The 18919-nt window shown below is 49.2% G+C and overlaps 1 protein-coding gene across 1 annotated transcript in view; it reads right to left on the reverse strand.

Moving 5' to 3' along the window:
* Positions 1–1693: 1693 nt before the first annotated feature.
* Positions 1694–18919, reverse strand: part of Rassf2 (Ras association domain family member 2) — a 37509-nt gene continuing 20283 nt past the window's right edge. Inside the window, exons 3-11 of the mRNA XM_032904255.1 lie at positions 17390–17465; positions 15264–15415; positions 13062–13150; positions 12080–12240; positions 10439–10540; positions 8894–8945; positions 8272–8393; positions 7629–7726; positions 1694–6152 (exon numbers count right to left, since the gene is read on the reverse strand). Coding sequence (XP_032760146.1) covers positions 6083–6152; positions 7629–7726; positions 8272–8393; positions 8894–8945; positions 10439–10540; positions 12080–12240; positions 13062–13150; positions 15264–15415; positions 17390–17465 — 922 coding nt within the window. The 3' untranslated portion in view covers positions 1694–6082. The remainder of the gene's footprint in view (positions 6153–7628; positions 7727–8271; positions 8394–8893; positions 8946–10438; positions 10541–12079; positions 12241–13061; positions 13151–15263; positions 15416–17389; positions 17466–18919) is intronic.

Raw genomic sequence — 18919 nt, forward strand, 5'->3', positions numbered from 1 at the left:
TCTCTCCAGCCTGACTTACACATTTATAAAGTATGTATTAGTGAAGTGTAACTTATACAGAGTGAATGTGTGTGTGTGTGTGTGTGTGTGTGTGTGTGTGTGTGTGTGTGTCTTACACGTGTGTTTGAATTGTAAGTGATGACGGGTTTGGTGGGTTACTCTTTTGGCTTTGGATCACCTTACAGGGAAATAGCAGTGATGACTTCACTCGTCTGTTTTTGAGTGGCGTTTGCTTACACTCAAGAATCACAGTCACTCGCTCAGGGGCATCACAGACATGCAGAGTCTTGTACTCCACCTCGTGAGGACTGTAGCATGTGAAACAGATGCAAAAATCAAACCCATTTCCACATATTTGCTGGGTAATCTACAAATTCTGATTTTCTGAGGCCTACTGCCTGCCTGGACCCCAAACAAAGCATTTGTCTCTAGTCTATGCCACCAGCACTCCTGGTGACATGCAGTATAAAAACCTGCTGCATTTTGGGGAAACATCATTAAAACCTTGTCTTGGTTGTTTTCTTGTTCTAGGGAACAAATTGTGGTAATTATTTATCCTTCATGGCCAGGTTTCCAGGAAGACAACTATTTTTTTTTATTTATTCATTTATTATATATAAGTACACTGTAGCTGTCTTCAGATACACCAGAAGAGGGCATCGGATCTCTTTACAGATGGTTGTGAGCCACCATGTGTTTGCTGGGATTTGAACTCAGGACCTCTGGAAGAGTAGTCGGGTGCTCTTAACCGCTGAGCCATCTCTCCAGCCCCCAGGAAGACAACTATTGATTGCATGTTCAAGCTGTATAAGCCGACCATTCTCCCCTTTGCATTAGTCAGGGATTTCCAGAAAAACAGAACAAACTGAGGGTGTGTGTGTGTGTGTGAATTCACAAGATATTAATGAATAAGACAAAAGTCAAACGATGTCGAAATGAGTGTTGGAGCAGGACAGAGGAACGGGAAACGGCCGAGGCAAGCTGTGTCTACAGTCACTGCATTTACTCAGCCTCTGTAGAACACACAGCAGATTCAAAGTTGCCTTGGGGAAATTCATGGGATTATACACAAACAAACAAACAAACAAACACCCACTTTCAACCCACAGTTGGTTGAATCCAATGATGCGGAATCTACAGATAGAGGTCCGACTATATTCTCTCTCTCTCTCTCTCTCTCTCTCTCTCTCTCTCTCTCTCTCTCTCTCACACACACACACACACACACACACACACACACACACACACACACACACACAGAAACTGTTTTAGGAAACTTGCTTATGCAGCCAAGGTTAAAGTTTGATTGGAAGTATGGTGCAGGTTGGAAGTGGACCTTTTCCATGGAGACTCAGTGCTTTTTCTAAGGCCTCCAATTGCTTTGATGAGGCCCACCCTCACTGTGGAGGTCAGTCTACTCAAAGTCTACTGATTTAAATGTTAATTCCAGCTAAAACAAACAAACACCTCACAACTAGCAAACATCTTGGACCACGGCCTAACCATGTTGACCACCAGCTACACAGTTACCACCAGCCTCCTGCCCTCACACCTTCAGCAGAGTGGAATTTAGATGTCAGTCTGAAAGCCAAGCTCCAGGAGACCATAAGTGGGTGCCACCAATGAAGGAGGGTCAGTTCCCCACACCCTAGTTTATAGGTGAGAAAATTAATCAGAGAAACGGATTCAAGGATTTGACAGAATGGATTTATTCCGGATCCTAATGAGCCAGAGGTGACCTCAGGGTGACATCCATTGCCACTTTGAGGCAGGTCCCAGCTCCTTCTACCACACCAGTGGCCTCAACCTGACTCACAGGAAAACAAGCTCGTTTTTGTTTCTGATTGGAAACAGTTAGTGGCTTGAATGCGTCCCCCAAATTCACATGTTGGAACCTCGGTCTCCAGTGGTAGAAGGGCCTGGAGGTAACTGGGCCCTTAGAATTCTACCCTGGTGAGTAGAATAAACTGCTCATGGAATCATGGGATATTGGAGGAGCAGCTTAATTGTCAGCACAAGCTCTCAGGCTCGGCAGTAGCATGTGTACTTGGCATGCACAGGGCGGTGTTCATCCCCACCACCAACAAAGCCGAATAATGTAAAACGGAGAACTCTCTACTCTGTTTTCTCTGTCTTACTCTGTGGCTCTCCAAAGGCTCCACCAGACACTAACCCTGTGCTCCTAGACTTTACAGACTCCAGCGCCTGAGCTTTGTAAGTTTCCTGGTCTCTGCTACTTTGTTATATAACACCAAACAGACTAGAAGCATTATTGGTAATCCTGGGTAGTTCAAACCACAAACCCTGGGGGAAGGAAACCGGCTTAAGTTTCTGAGCCTTCACCTTACAACTGACCTGGGGAAGCAGAGCTCCCCTCCTAAGACCCACAGAACAAATCCACGGGGACTCGCTTCTAAAAGTGCTTTATTTAAATAAGGTCTAAGACAAAATTAAAAGGTTGCAAAACCATGGCTCGCCACGAGGCCTCATCCAATCGTGTTAAGATGCCCTAACATCCGATTTTTCAGTTCGTAACCGACAGTTGAACCAAGTCATGTACCATTCCTAATACGCAAGTTATGACGAGGGAAAAAGAGACTCTACCCAACCAAGAGGGAAAACCGAAGAAACACTAGTAGAACCCCCAGAACCCAGCGGCCTGGAAACTGAGGCTTCTCCAAAGTTCACAGCTTAAGCACCCCTGTTCTCAGTTTCATGGGAGTAGGAGGAAGGGCGGGAGGTGTAACCCGAGATATGGTGAACACTTTCAATTACGTCTGACAGAGGGGATGTCACGTCAGGTTTATAGATGCTCTCCCATCTGGCGGAAGCCAGGCTTTACAGACAACAAGCTACGTAAGAAACTTTAAAGCAGGCAGTGCTGTGGGAGTGAGTGAGCTAGGACAGCCCCCTGCCTCCTCCCTCACACAGGGCCAAGCTTATTCCTGTGGGACATTAAAACTCCTTTGGTCACGGACATATTTCTTTCTTGGAAATGTATCCCTAACCCCAAGTTCTCCATGTTACAAAGCTTCAAACAAAATTTGGGTTTTGCCTTGAGGCCTCACTGTTTCTGTCATTCCTTGAATGCTTCTTGCCCTGTTTGACCAGATTCCTTATCTACCCTCCTACATCAAATACACGCGCAAAACCACAAAACACAATCCTTGCCGAGATGCTTTTGCAGATATTGGAGGACCATCATATGGCACGGATAAAATTTCTTTATCTGGAAGTTTCTAGAAATAGGAGAAGGTTGTGAATATTTCTTCCCAAACCATCAGCTTGCCTCAGGCCAACATCTCGGTCTTGGGCTGCGCCACTGTCCTGCTGAGGTCGTCTCTCCCCAGCCTCGGCTCCAAGCTGCACTTGTCCAGTGTGTCAGCAGTGTGCCCTTCATCAGTAGCACAGGCATGGCTGGCGTCTGTGCTTCCAGCTCTTTCCAACTAACACCCCCACCCACTGTGAGGCCTCACCTCCCCACTAACCTGGCCACCAAGAAAGCGAACCTATGCCTGACATCACCACCTCCCTCAGACCGACGCCAGTGTCCACTTGGTCACCTTGTAACATAAGCCTTTGTGGAGGGCAGGGGAGGGGAAGAGTCCAGAGGCAGCCGAACCACTTTTCACCTGTTGGATTAACACCCCCACCACCGCCTTGCGTTAGTCTTTTATCCCTCCCGATTTCAGGTCCATTGCGCCCAATTACGTAAACCCACACTAATCGGTCTTGGAGTTCAAAGCTGCGAAGTGAGACCAGTGAGAAAATCCGGTCGCCACTGTCGTGGTCTGTTCTGCTGCGGCTCTGTCAAAGGTTTCCCAAGTTCACGGGGTAGAGTGGAGTTTGGTGCAAGTTTCAGGCACCAGGCCCTAACACTCCAAGAACCCCTCAACCACTGGGCTATGGCTGCTTGTGCGTGTGTGTGTGTGTGTGTGTGTGTGTGTGTGTGTGTGTTAGACTGTGCTACTTTTGACACACATTAGAAAATGCTCTACCACTGGGTCTCAGCCCCAGTCAATTTCCTAAAATCTCCTGATTAGTTCTTTGGGTGTGAGAAATGATCTTTAGGGGATGTGCCAAGATGGGTTAGTGAGCATGGACCCCAACTCCCTTTCTGAACCCCATACTTTAAAGGCCATCTACCTTGGCACCACCACCTTGGAGAGCCTGGCGACCTGACACTCAGAAACGGTCACGTGCTGACACTATCACAGCGAGCTTTCATAAATCAGAAATAACTTCCCAGTCAGTTAGTGTGCTCCGTGGAAACCCCCCAAGTTCCCAAGGGAGAAGTGTGGATCAACATAGGCTCTGAACATTCAAGATAAAGATAACTGGGAGAGAAATTATCCAAATCAAATTTTCTCAGATATTTGCATTCACAAAGCTGTTCTTTGTCTGTAGTAAAGGAACCCCCACCCCAGCTGCCCACTGAGTTCAGTTGTGCTCCTAAGGAGAGCTGCATCCCCAGCCCCAGCTCTGTGCTTTGCTGTCTTTGGAGTCTGTGATAGAGACTAAGAACCACTAGGTTTCCATCCCACTGCTCATGGGATGCATTGTGCTGCCCCAGAAGAGGAGCTAGGGTGCTAAATGATACCCAGCAAAATGGCTGACCACAGTGAGGCCACAGCCGTGAACCTTCTGAGGAGAGTGAAGGACAGTAACACTCCTACCCAGGAAGAGATCTGTAGAAGAGTTCCACCTTCCTTAAAAGGCACACTGGTCAGGGCCCCTTGGCTGCCATGCTTCTAGAGCTTTCTTGAGGGCAGGTAGGCAAGGGCATCCTGTTGTAGCAAGACTCAGAGATGTCTGAGTTACGGGCTGCTTATCTTGCTTGGTCGAGTTTCACAGACCAGCAGCAAGGCCCTAGTATCCATCTGTCCAACCTCAAATGGTACAAGTCACACAGGTGACCAGCTACATGGCAGCGTCCCAAATGGAGGGACTACAGGATCATCCCTGCTCTTTTCTGCCAATGAGACTGGTTCTAAAAACCATGGCCTCTCAAAGGCTAAGCAAGCACTATCCTCTCTGCCCACACGCATGGAACTCCCCAAAGAACTTCCCTATGTCGAGTGAACAGGACAGGTCTCCATTCTTGGAATCCATCTCCATGTATAAAGTGAAGGAGCTTGCAAGTGTGCAAAGGCCGGAAAGAAAACCGTGTAACTTCAAACACAATGCCCCAGCTCCACGTGGGGGATACTCTTACTGATGTGATGGTGGCACCTGTGACCTTCCCTCCAGTCTACGAGTGCCATTTGTCCCAGCACACACCCGGTCTGGGTACACGAGCAGGTCAGAATGAATTCGAGTGTCAGCTGGAGAGAAGAAACACCCAGAAGCATCCACAAAGCCAAGAGCAAAATCAGAATCCCTTCTTTCCAGGGGTCCACATAGGACAGGACATTAATTGTGCTTTTACAACGATAACCTTTCCAGTGCAAAAACTCACAGACTCATTGTATCTGCCCCGAGGCGATCTTGCTTTGCCATTTCATTGGGCTGTCACTTTGACTAATTCCCAAAGATCTCAGGGTCACCCATCCTCCTTGGCAAATGAGAACAATCTCTGCTGTAAACCTTCAGGCGTTCCAAACGGGGAGCCCGCGGCCTCCTCTTCCCTGTCAGATCTGTGTGGCTGCCGTTGGCACTGGAAGAGGCAAGAAGTCTCAGTCACCCCCCTGCTCCTCCTGCGCACCAGCCTCACGGCACCTGCTCGGAATTTAACCAAATGTAAGAACATCAGGGAGGCGCATGGACATAGTAAGTACACATACGCACACTTGCGTGTGTGCGCACACACGCACACACGTGCACACTCAGGTATGTGAGCATACACATTGTGGGTCCTCCTTAGGATGAAGGTCTTTGAGAACAAAACCAAGAGGAGCAGGGATCCGGAGATGGGGAGCCGTCTGCTGCTTCTAGGTCCTACTGTAGGAGCAGTTCTGGCTTTCGGAGGGCTGCAAGGTTCGTGTGAAAACGTTTCTGTGGAAGGACAGTGCCTAGCTTCCCATGGGTCTTCTCAGGTCAGCCTCGGGCCCTGGAGTGTCTGGATTGTCCTTATTCCCATGGCTCAGATAGTCTCAGGGGTCTCTGCTATCTCCTCTAGCCTTTGCCGAATCATTAGCCGGAGCACCGTGTACCTGGGGAACAAAAGCAGCCTGAAGTAGACAGCAGTCTGCAATCTGCCTCTTGTGCCTTTCTGCCACCCAAGCATCATCGAAACCAACCGTCCTGCCCCCTGAGCTGTCATCATCGGCCACTCCCATCCACTTCACATATCCCTCCACCCTAGGACAGCAGGGACGACAGAGCTCAATTCCAAGTGAGAGTCTTTTACACTGGGTACACAGTGTGGCAAACGGGGACTAGAACCCCCGTTTGAGGTCACCAACAGCAGCAGAGCTGGGCTCATTGGTGCTTACTTTGCTGGAGATACTGAGCACAGCACTGCAGATGCTGGAGTGGGAATCATGGTACAGGGGCCGGGGCACACTCCTCATGCTTGGAGTTTGCACTACAGAGCAAGAGCTACGGTCAGTAAAATGTAGCTGCTGTCATACTAATTGCTGATGGCGGCAAATACATATTTGGATTTACTCTCCAGCACCAGATTAACAGCTCTCCATTACACCCACAAAAGAAGGCCTATTCTGTGATTAGAATGAGGTATCAATTCCTTCCCAGAAAGGAAAGCCCAAAGGAAATTTCCAGAAGAGACACAACTAAAAGACGGAAGGATGGGAAAATTTTTTTAGAGCGGGCAGCTCAGGCGGACTCCACCTTCCTAAGATTCCCAGAGCCTCTGTGTCTTAGCATTCTTTGCCTAAACTTCTTTGTCATGTGTCCCTGGACCTGCGCTAACCCTTAAATGACCTCCAGACTTTGTCCTCAAATAACCTCAGACTCTGACCCTCATCTGAGGGAAAGCCATCTTCCTGCTGGGAGTCTAGTCACATGTCTGAGACAGCACCATGCCGTCCTTTGAACATCGTGCCTCCTTCCAAAGGTTCGTGTGTTTGGAGCCTGGTGGGGATGTCTGGTAATAGTCAAATTAATATAGGCTCATGAGACTCCAGTTAGTTCTTGAAATAGCACGTTGTTCTAAAAAGATCAGCCCACGCCCCTCTCTTGGGAGCTTCCTGTATCATATGTGGTTATCACCGTCTTGCCATCTGCCACGAGGGCCTCACCAGAGCCAAGCAGATGTGGGCCGCACATGCTCTTGAACTGTGAGCACAGGTTTCTTTATGTGCTAAATAAACCTCTTTTTAAACTACCCAGCCCCAAGTGTTTGGTTACAGAACAGACAATAGATGAGTATGCAGGAGAAAGTGAACTCCCTGACTCTAAATCCAGATTCCAAAGCCAGCACATTCTTTCCCAGAGTTCTTTCATAAAAGATATTTTGATATCTCTTATCCAAATAAGCAGCTAACACAAGAAGCGTGAAACAGAAAACGGGTGTTCATGTCCCTGTCTGAGATCTCGGTCTGTCAGTGGGACACCCTCCTAGCCCCGCCACTGCCCCTGCTCCAGTCCCCACCAGCCAGCTCAGCAATGGCGCTTCTCACTTCCGCCGGCCCTGAAATCAGCCTCCACCCAGACACCACACTCACTTTCGCATCAGCTTCTCCACCTCCCGGTCTTCTTCCTCCTGGAGTTTCTGAATGAAGCTTTTAAGGACTGGCATCTCAAACTTTATATACTGGGCCACCTGGGGAGGGTAAGCAGATCCCATGGTTATAAAATGTATTTGCTATCACTCTCCTCAAGGCCACAAAGCCGTCAGAAATCTATTTCCCCACTAACCCAGGCTTTCCTCAGACAAGGGCCGGGCCTCTGTCTATCCCGGGCTGGTCACACTTGCATGAGGCCTGCATTTACGTGACTCTGCCTCGTTAGTTCCCAATTCCAGACAGCAGAATCGTGAGAAAACCCACGAGTGTTATAAGGTGTTTGGATTTGGGGACGCATGTTCCTGTATGAACTAACACCAGAGAAAAGAAACTCACTGTAGAGCTCTCGGTGTGGAAAGCATGCTTCCGGAGTCCTCAGAGCCCCAGCACTCTTGGGAGGCTCAAGAAAGGTATTCCTCTAACAATCCCCACAGGGTCCACCCTCAACTGGTATCTAAAGAACCTGAGATTAAAGAATGGTGGCTGTAGGGGATGAAGCTCTGATCAAGTCGTTCAGTAACCCAGTAGGTCTCCTCCTGCACCGTCCCTTTCCACCCCAAGACCAGCAAGCAAAGGGGCTCACATCATAGGTGACCTCCTCCACCTGGTCCTTCTCCATCAGAAACACTTTGGAGATCTGCTCACAGGGGCCCTGGAGGATGCGGGCGATCAGGGGGTAGTCAGAGTTCTTCAGCTTCTGCTTCTCTGAAACACAACCAGAGTAGCCTGAGCTCAGCCCAGGACCTTTCTCCCCAAGAGTGGTGGCCAATTCAGGGGTCCAAAGGGGCCAGGCACCTCAGGAGACGCAGCTGCACAAGCCAGACGCTGTTGGGATAAACTATTCAACAGCTGTTGTTAAAAGTACACACACACACACACACACACACACACACACACACGCTACCATGCCTCAGACCTTCTGGAAGATGCCGCTGGGGAAAAGTTTGGCATCTACCTCTAGAGAAAACCCAGTTCCCTTTCTAATAGGCAGCTAAGTTCAGGGATTTAGTGTTGTTGCCCACATGGTATTCCCCTGGGGCACTTGTCATGAAAGCCCATCAGGCTTGGGGACAAGTAACATTTGGAATTTTAGGAAATCTCAAGAAGAGAATAGAGGGTTTTGTTGTTGTTGTTGTTGTTTTAAAAACGTGGTACTTTGAGTTCATCGAAGGATTTGAAGTGTACTGTGTGCTCTTCAGACTTACCACCACTGGTGTGGACCACGTACAACGCGAACTCCTCTGCCGAATTCTCAATCTGAATCAGGAGCAAAAGAAACTCAGTCAAACACCCCAGCCTTGAGCCATTCCCTCTGCCTCCACAGTGCGAAGCCAGACTCTAGGCTTCTACAAAGTAAAGGGCCTTTTAGTTACGGCCGAGGGGTCAAGCAGCAGGCAGGGAACTATCAACCATGCCAGATAACAGCAGCCGAGCATCCTTCAGCTGCAGGGCTTGGGAGAAGACAAGTTTCAGGTTGTAGAGTTTTTTCAGGTTTGGGAATTTTGGCAAAAGCTTTGCCAGCTAATCTTCTCCTCTATAAAACCCTGAGACCTGAGATGCTGGCCGAGTCACACCATTGCTCAAGTTTCTGCGGTTGGTACATTTCGGATTTCAAGCTTTTGGGCTGCAGTAGTTAACACATACTGGAATGTAAAGCCCCAGACACTTAACATGTGTTTACTTATCTCATATTATATCATCCCATAACACGTGAGCATCACCCTCCTACACATACGAAAGCTGGAGCGCAGAGAGCTTAAGGTAACTTGTCCCACTTGGCTATCTGGCAGGTGGTGCATGAGGACTTGAACTCGGAGCCTTGTGCCTTAGGTCACACTGCCTTCCACAAAATGTAAGAATAGCCGAGCCAGTAAGACGGCGAACCGGGCAAGGGTGCAGGTCTGCCAACCTGAGCTTGATCTCTGGAACCCATAGAAAGGTGGAAGGAGAGGATCAACTGTACACAGTTCCCCTGCCTTCTGCATGTGCCCTGTGGCACGTGCACCTGAACCTACAGATACACGAATAATAAATAAAAAACTAGGAATACAGGAATACAAGGACAGAGGGGGTGTTGCTCAGTGTGAGGACTTGGATTTGAGTCCTAGCACTACGAAAAAACAAAAACAAAAACAAAAATCCTAAACATATAGATAAAAATAAAACTGGGGGGAAAATTATACTAGCAGAGATAATACCTATAGTTCCAGTCAGTCCTGAGGCTGAAGGCAACTTGAGCCCAAGAGTTCGACACTGATCTGGGCAACATAGTGAGGTCTCAACTCAAAAAAAAAAAAAAGTGAGTAAATAATGCTTGGCGGGTTTATTTATTTATCTAATGTATGTGAGAGAACACTGTTGCTCTCTTCAGACACACCAGAACGAGGGTACCAGATTCCATTATAGTGTGAGCCACCATGTGGTTGCTGGGGCCTCTGGGACAGCAGTCAGTGCTCTTAACTGCTGAGCCATCTCTCCAGTACCCTCATACTTGGTGTTTTTTAATTGTCATCTTGACACGATCTAGAGTCACTGGGAAAGCAGCCTCACAGATGGATGTCTAGGGGCTATTGGCCGATGGAGGTTAGCTGGATGATGCTAATTGAGGTGAAAAGGTCTGTTCCCTGTGGATGGCGCCATTCACTAGCAATGGATCATGGGTTGTAGAAGAGTGAGGAAAATGGGACACGCTCTACACGGCCCCCTCGGCCTGAGAGCACTGAGGCTCACCGCCAACGGAGAGAACTTGCCTTAAACTTGTTGAGCAGCAGCTTCAGGACCTGCGGAGTTGTCATGGTGCTGTTGATGCGGACATTGGTGACAGAGCCATAGGCTGGTGTGAACACTGATGTCTGTCAACAGAGGGGTCTGACTTAGGAGGGGAGCGGGGATAAGGACTGAGTATCAAAACCCAAGTGAGTAAGGGGCACAACCACAACAGCTTTCAAAATGTGCTCGAGGAGAGCCCCTGGCGCTCTGGCCAGCAGCAGCCTTAGATGGAGGGTTTAGCCAGCTCACACTCTGCTCCCCTGAGAAGTTCAGGTCTGAGCTCCAAAGAGCAGAATTGGAGTGGGGATGAGATTAGACAAGCAAAACATTCACAAAGACACTTCCCTTGAGAGACCAGCATCCCACCATGCACTTGTGCAGGAGGTAGTCTCTGGTCACCCTCCCACTATGCACTTGTGCAAGAGGTAGTCTCTGGTCACCCTCCCACCATGCACTTGTGCAGGAGGTAGTCTCTAGTCACCTTCCCACCATGCACTTGTGCAGGAGGTAGTCTCTGGTCACCCTCCCACTATGCACTTGTGCAAGAGGTAGTCTCTGGTCACCCTCCCACCATGCACTTGTGCAGAGGTAGTCTCTGGTCACCCTCCCACCATGCACTTATGCAGGAAGTAGCCTCTGGTCACTTTCTCACCATGTACTTGCTTCTGGTGAGATTTAAGCAGCAGAAAGTAAGGAGGACTTAGTGTGCTCACATGAGACCTTCAGCCTTGCTCAAAAACAGTCGATAGCTCAGGGGGTCAGATGGCAGCAGAGAAAGGAATAAAACATTCTGGTCCATTTTCAGTGCGTGCATTTGCAGCTTGTCAGAGAACACAGAGAAGCAGGAGGGTCCAGCACCAAGCCCTGGCCTCCTCTAGCTGGGAGCCAGGGCTCACTGGACCAAACACTCTCGGTTTGTCCATCAGAGGGGCTGAAAAGCTGCAGGCAGTCTGCTACGTGACTGAGCCCATGGATCAGAAAAGGAGGGGAATTCAAGCCCCAGGACAGAAACCAGAAAAGTTTGCATCTTGAGCCAGTAGGATGGGGAATCTGGGGAGGGAGCAATGTTTAGACTCAGGAGAGATTGTACCTCCCTGAAGAACTCAGCCAATTAGGAATTTATGGGTGAGTTCAATTCGATTAGGAATATAAAAAACACTGCTTGTACCAAATGGTACACCAGCCTTCTTGCCTTTTCTGTAGGATGCCATTGACTTTGCAAAGTCATCAAATAGATCTAGTTCACCAGTACTCTTATTCTGAAGTGAAGATCTTTGCTTCTCACTCCAGGGAGGGGTGAGGCCAGGGGTGAGACCAGGAATTACTACACAGGTGACTTGCCAAGGCAAAGGGAAGGTTCATAAGTGTGCTCTTGGAGCTTTGAAGACTAAATCTGCTTTATACCAACGCTGAAACCTCCCATACCTAGTGCAAACCACTCCTCACCCAAAGTTCCGTATCTCTCGAGAAACCAGTGAAGCCTCCATGACACTCACAACCCTCACACTGAGCTGAAAATGTCTAGCTTCCCAGATGCATCCCCAGGGACCACATGGCACTGAAGTGGTGGACCCCAGGAAGTGGTGATGTCCCCGAGGTTTTTTCCTCCATGAGCCCTCTACCTTGTGGTTATAGAAATGGCCATTGATGGAGAAGCGATGGCGTCTGATTCGCCGCTGGTCACTGGATGTCCTCACATTGCCACGGCGGCGCACCCCAACATCACTGCGTGTGCGCATCAACTGTGGGGTGTCCTCCTGCACAGGCTTCAGGCCTCTGGAATCTTGGGAGAAAGAGGAAAGCGGACAGTTACCTGAGCCTCGCCTACTCTTTGGCACCTACTGTCTCCCCAGTAACACACTCTATAAAAATGCAGCGTGTAATTTACTGAGCGTTACAATGCACAGGGTCCAAGCACAGGCCTTAGAGCCAGCTCCCAAGTTCAGATGCGGGCTCCATCCCCTGGCTTCTCATGCCTCATTTTTCTGGAGGGGTCACAAAAGCCTCTGCCTTGTGGGATCATAGTGAGTAAGTTAATACACATAGCAGGGCTGAGAAAAGAACCTGGCTCAGGCCCGGTATGACCTGAGGGCTTGCAGGGTGCTGCAGACAAGCTGCCGCATACATGGACCTGGAGGCCTTACACTGAGGTGAAACTAGCCAGTCAATATAAGTACTTTGTGAGTCAACTCCCATGAGTTGGAGGTGCTCAGAGCAAAGTCACGGAGGCAGGAAGTGAGGTGGTGGCTGACCCTGGTGAGGGGACTCAGGGGAATAGAGCTTCTGCAAAAGCTGCCACTGGTCTGGGGAGGGGACCAGAAGGAGCCACACCCAATCCAGGTAGTGGCAGCAGGCCACCTGTTTGGATTTGTTTGAATTTGCATGCATTTGCATGTCTCATCTTGGGGAAGGGGATGCTGTGGGCTGCTTTGCAGGACGGAGAAACTGAAGGAGAGGAGGTGGGAGCATTTAAAGTCTTTCCTTTTAACTTTTTAAAAGGCTATTGATCCATGTGGATTTTATAGACGTATACAAGAAGTCACAGGTTAAAACACAGCTGTCACCCAGCTGGGCCTCTAGCAGGAGGCTCCTTCTACTGCTCACCTGTTGGGCTATGCGTCTCCATGTTTTCAACGGGCATATCCACTTCTGAGATCTGGACAGTGGGCACGGTAAGGGGCTTCAGTGTGGTGCTGAGGGAGGCAAACAAACAGGAAGGGCTTGTTTAGACCCTGAGGGCTCGTGTCCCGATTTCATGGCTCCCTTTCCTGCAGCGGGAGCTTTTATACATGCCATGTAGGGGAGCTCTAGTACATACCAGGCAGGCAAGATAAGCTGAGTATTCAGAGGGTGGTCCAGATCCCATTCTTAGTGCTGGAGGGGGCAGGGAGCTCAGGAAAACATGTTCTGTCCCCACCTCTGCAGTAGCATGAGAACTCAATTCATCAGACCCAGAAGGGAGGACCCAGAACCAAGTCCATGTGTGGCCTTGCACTGAGTCCCAAAGCACATGTGGGGTCTACGGCCCATTTTCTAGGGACACAATTCCATGCTGGGTTTCTTTCTGTTGGAGGAATATCTCAGAGATGGCCTCTGGCATCTCTCATTCAGGAGTGAGGATTATCTCAGGGTTGCCACCAGGAGAAGGGACCACAACAGGTCACCTGAGCAGAGACCTAGGTTTGCTGGGTACCTGGGAACATTTCCTCAAAGCCCCAAAGAGCCATGGAGGCAGCTCGGAAAAACACGTCCAAGGCCAACAGGGGATTCAGTCTGAAGGGAGAGCCATGTTTAACAGTAAGGACCAGATGAGAAGGGGGAGGGGCTCCAGAAGACCTACATTCTTAGGATTTAAGGAAAGAAAAGTAAAATCGAAAACTGGAAGAATTACTCCTCATAGCCATCTACGCCTCAGTCTTTGCCCTTCCAAGAAATGCAGGCACTTGGCCCAGGCGGCACCCCGTCTCCACGGTCCAAAGCAGAAACTGGTCTGGGTATCTCAAACACACTCCTGCAGGCAACGTTTAAGTTCTGCTGGCCTTTGAGAACATGCTTCTGAAAGCCCTTAAAACATTTACAGGGGTTTGGGGATTTAGCTCAGTGGTAGAGCGCTTGCCTAGCAAGCACAAGGCCCTGGGTTCGGTCCCCAGCTCCGAAAAAAGAAAAACAAAAACAAAAAAAAAAAACATTTACAGGCTTCAAGGACCAGCTTGTCGCTGGAGAAAGGAGAAAAGCCAAGAGTGCAGACTGAAGGACCCCTGGGCAGCTCTAGCCCAGCGCATCACAGGAAAATGGGATTTTAAAAAATCATCTCACTTGAAGAACAGAATGTAACAATCGAGAGGTCAAAGCTGGGCACCGACACGGGCTGGCCCACTGGAACTGTAAAAGTGCTGAGAGCAAGCCCAAGAGGCCTGACCAGGTCCCGTGCTCAATGGGCAGGGCAACCACTTCCCTCCCTAGGGCCAAGGTTGGTTCCGGGGGGGGGGGGCTGTTCTGTGGATGTTTCTCAACTAAGGAGACTGATACACTTGGCTGTGGAATGTAACAACATTCCAGGCAGCCAGCAGAGAGGGAGGGCTTGGTTCCCCTTTAAACTTGAGAGCATGTCACTGTGGTTTTGGCTGAGTGGCCAGCACACTCCACCCAGGCTCTGGCCCGAATGCCGCCCACCTCAGCAAGTTTCGAGGGGAACAAGGCTAGTTAGTCACTTGATCTCAAAACTGAAGTCCCAGAGAGGACAAGATCGGCCCTGTGCCAGCATCCATTCAGTCACGGAAGGTGGAAGAGCGCACATGCTCTTCTCTGACCTGAAATTCCTCGTTTCAGTAGTAGAGGACCTCCTAGACTACTGTCTCCTGCCATGACCTGTTCCAGGGATCCAGGAGACCTCTGGCTGACCTCACTTGGCTGGCTCAGAACATTCCTTTCTCTTCTACTAGATTCCACCAAGAGGGAGAGAGCTTTGATCAGTGAGAGTTCAAATCCTAGATGTCCCTGGAACAGGTTCATTCCAGTTGGATATGTGTGGATACTCTGTTGGAAGCTTCAGGCTTGGATCAGTGAGCCACTACCAAGAAACCTGGAGGGTCCAGGCCTCTCCTGGAGGGATGACCACTGCTGCCCATCCCCTAGTACTCCCTCTCGCTGACTCAGAACCACCCCTCTTCATTCTGTGCCTGTGGAGTCACGCAGGCCAGAGGCCCCTTTATCCCCAACCCACACCCAGGGTAGGTAGCAGTTGGTGTGCTGGGAACTGGTCCAGGAGTCCCCCAGATACCCTCAAACTCATCTCCCTTCACTCACCCCTGTGCGCCCAGGTTACAGCCGGAGTGCCAGGAGGAGGAGGATGGTGGGGGACGGATGCGTTCGTGGTCATCCTGCATCTGCAGCCGAATGGGCCTGCGCAGCCCCCAGGAGATGTTCAGCAGCCCCTCCACAATGAACTCGTCTTCTTCCTGCATGAAACAATGGAGGATGCTGAGCTCAGAGTGGGATCCATAGAAAGAGAGTGGTGTGCAAATCCTAGCTCTGAGGCACACTGCTGGGAAATTCCCAGATCCCCGCAGCTGATCTCGAAAGTCAACAGCACAAAAGTTTCTGTGAAGGGGCTGCACTGAGGGAAGGCTCTCAGCGGCATGTGGGAGATCCCCAGGAAAACCCTGTTTCTTTACAATGGAGACACACGTGTGCAATTCATCAAACCATTTTATTGCCTTCATCTTAGTGACTTTAAGGAAATCGGAGTATAACGCCAGGTGTGATAGCTCATATCTGTAGTGTCGGGACTCAGGAAGTGGAAGCAGGAGGATTGCCATCAGTTCCAGGCCAGGATGAGCTTCAGAATGGGCACATAACCAAAAATGACAAGGAAGGAAGGAGAGAGAGGGAAAAATAAAGACGGAAAGAAGGAGAGAGAATCAGAGAGAGGGTCAGAACCTCTCTTAAAATAACAAGACTGGCCTTACTAATTAGAAGCAAGAACAAAACCCTAGAACTGGCTGTTTTCCCTTGTGTTTAGCAATCTGACCCAACTTTGGGTAACAGAGATTCAAAGCTCTCCCCACGTTTACTTGCAGAGCATGTTCCCAGAGCAGAAGTGTTGCCTTAAAAGGTGTCAAGTGTCTGCTAGCTGCGAGCTGCCGCTCTGATCTGACTATTTTTTTAAAGAAGAACTAACTCCCCCAGTGTTTTTTGTAAACTAACACACCACTACACCTCCCAAGAGGTGAATAAAGCCTTCAGGGATTCCAAAGTTATACTCAGAGGTTGCTGACTAACAAGAAGGTCAATGTAAAACCTTCCCAGACGCAGCCCCTCCAATCCTACTTAGACTGTGAGATGTCAGAGAGCTGACAACAGGATTGTTCCAGCTTGATTACAAGATGTTCCTGTGGGCTACATGCTAAATGTTTTCTTCCCTGCTAGTGGAAACCTTAGGAAGAAGAGCCTAGCTAGAGGAAGTGGGTGGCTGAGAGTTATACCCGGTCTCTAGTACCTTCCTGTGTGTCTCTACTTTCTAACTACCATAAGGTGAACCCAAGTATCTACAGGTCAAGCCTCTGACACTGTGAGCTCAAACAAATCCTCTCTCCTTTTAAGTTGTCTGTCAGGCTGTGCATTCACAGATGTACAAAGTAGTCCAAGGATGGAAGGAGGGTAACTATGCCAGGCCCTGGCTCTTACAGCCCAGCCACCAGCTAAGGGGCAGGCTTCTCCCTTCTGAACCCAGGCTTTCTTGGGTGTCAGAGTAGGGCCATGAATAGCTCCAGGACACCTGTATGATCAACAACTGACTGGGCCAAAGGATCCTCCCTGTGAACAGGGCGATACAAAACAAGACGGGAGAGGAACACAACTTTAGGGCACGTTGGTGGTCGTAAAGAGAAGGGCTTTATGTGGCCGTTGCTCCTTGATATTGTCCAATTGCAGGATGGGATTTAACCCAAGATAGGACTCAGAGTGGAGTGCTTTAAGAGACAGAGGAAGGTCACTGCACCTTACATTCTATTCCCCCAAGGGCCTGGCTCTCTTTTATGAACTAAAATTCACCACTTGCTCTCTCTTTCTACGAACTAAATCACCAGGGACTGATCACTTGGAAATAGGTTCTAGTCAACCAAGAACACTTGAGAACAAGCTCACAGAACACTTGAGTATGAGTTATTCTAACAAGTTTATAGAAACAGATATAGGATGAGTAAAGTTGGCTTTGAGATGAAGCCTAGGCAATGTCTGCTACAGCAATGCCTTTAGAACAACACCCATCCTTTCTGGATGGAAACTGAAACTGAGGAACCTTCCAGAGAATCCAAAGGACATCATCCATCATTGTCCTAAATACTAGGGTCATCTGCCATGGCAGGAAGGACCATTAAGAGTGTGGGCCCCATCAGGGCATGAGCCTCCATGCCCCTTTGGGAATGCCTTACCTCTCGGTGTCGGAGTTGCAGGTTCTGGCCTTCATAGTACAAGTTGTATGTCTTTAGATGTAGGAGAAGTTCACTCCTTGGAAGAGAAATACATTGCCAGCAGAAGCCACCACAGAGCAATTATCCCCTCTTGTTTACCCTACAACTGGCCTCAGTGGTCCTTTGAGTATATATTCCCATGGGTGTGCACACACGAACACACACACATGTAGATACACATGCACATACGCACGCAGAGTTCTGAACCAACCACCCCATCCACACCTTCCCCCAGGATCAAGGTCAAGACAAACATTAGGAAGTAGCCTGGGGACATCATGGCAGACTGTAGACAAAAGGCCTGGCAGGGGTTCTCCTGCCTCTCTCAGGCTTGCTGTGAGTAAGGACAGGCTAAATGCTGTTGGCTTTCACAAAGCTCCGAAGCTTCTAGTCTGTTTAGGAAGAGGACAGGGATGGCTTAGGCTTAAAGAAGGCATTGGAGAAACCAGGATGGCCAGTCACACAGACCTACTTTCTTCAGTGGCAGGAAATGGGTGACACCTAGTAATTGGGGATGCCAGGATGAAAGGTGGTCAATCGATCTGGTGATTCTATTAGGATCCAGCCTCCACCTGAAACCCCCAATACCCTGAGCACTGGGCCCCGATCCTGCAGTGAATAGAGCCCACCCCTTTAAAAGAAGCCCCATATTCTTTTCACCCTTTACCAATAGAATCTGTTCTTACCTTAATGCTGATCACAGAGCCTTAGTCTTGGCTCTAAACTCGAGCTCTGTTCATCAGCCAATAGAATTCATTCTTACCGTAAAGGTCACAGGTCAAATGTTTAAATGTGTAAGGAAAGTAAAACACCAGGTCGGTCCCTGGAGGTCTTGTACCTACAATGATGCTCTGTCCATTGGCTGATAAACAGAGCTCAGGGCTAGAATCTGTGGTAACAAATAGATTCTATTGGTGGAGGCTGAGAAGTACATGGAGTTTCGTTCTTCACCCCTCCCTTGGATTGTCCCCCACTCCCCAGCAGGCCATGAGATTTGTAGGGGTCGGGGGTTGTCCCTGATATTAGGCTTCATTGGCGAACCCCTGTTGTGTTTAGCAAACTCTCACCAACAGAATAGATGAGAAGGAAGCAATGAAGCAATGGCTATATGAATGTGGCCCACGCTGCACTGATGAATCTCATGTGTCTCCTACTTTTGATACATATGTGCCTGCTGTTTATCACTCCACAAGGGACACCAGGTGACTGCTTAGGAAGCTGCCTATCTTGTGTGTCTGCCTGCTTCCCAAAGAGGTGGCAGACTCAGCCCTTCAGAGGGCAAACCCACTGCCAAGTCCTCAAAACTCAGACAAGTTAAACCTCAATGAAGGAAGAGGTCATTCAACACAAGCTGGGCTGAATTAGAGACGCCACAAAGATGTGACTCCACAAAACTCCAACCAAAGGCTGACCGTGTTATTCGAAAGTCCTGCTCGAGAGAAGTCTCCCGGGAAACCCTTTGGTGAAGATGTAAGAATGTTCTGGATCTCA

This window comes from Rattus rattus, chromosome 5, assembly GCF_011064425.1.
Source record: "Rattus rattus isolate New Zealand chromosome 5, Rrattus_CSIRO_v1, whole genome shotgun sequence".
NCBI classification, from domain to species: domain Eukaryota; kingdom Metazoa; phylum Chordata; class Mammalia; order Rodentia; family Muridae; genus Rattus; species Rattus rattus.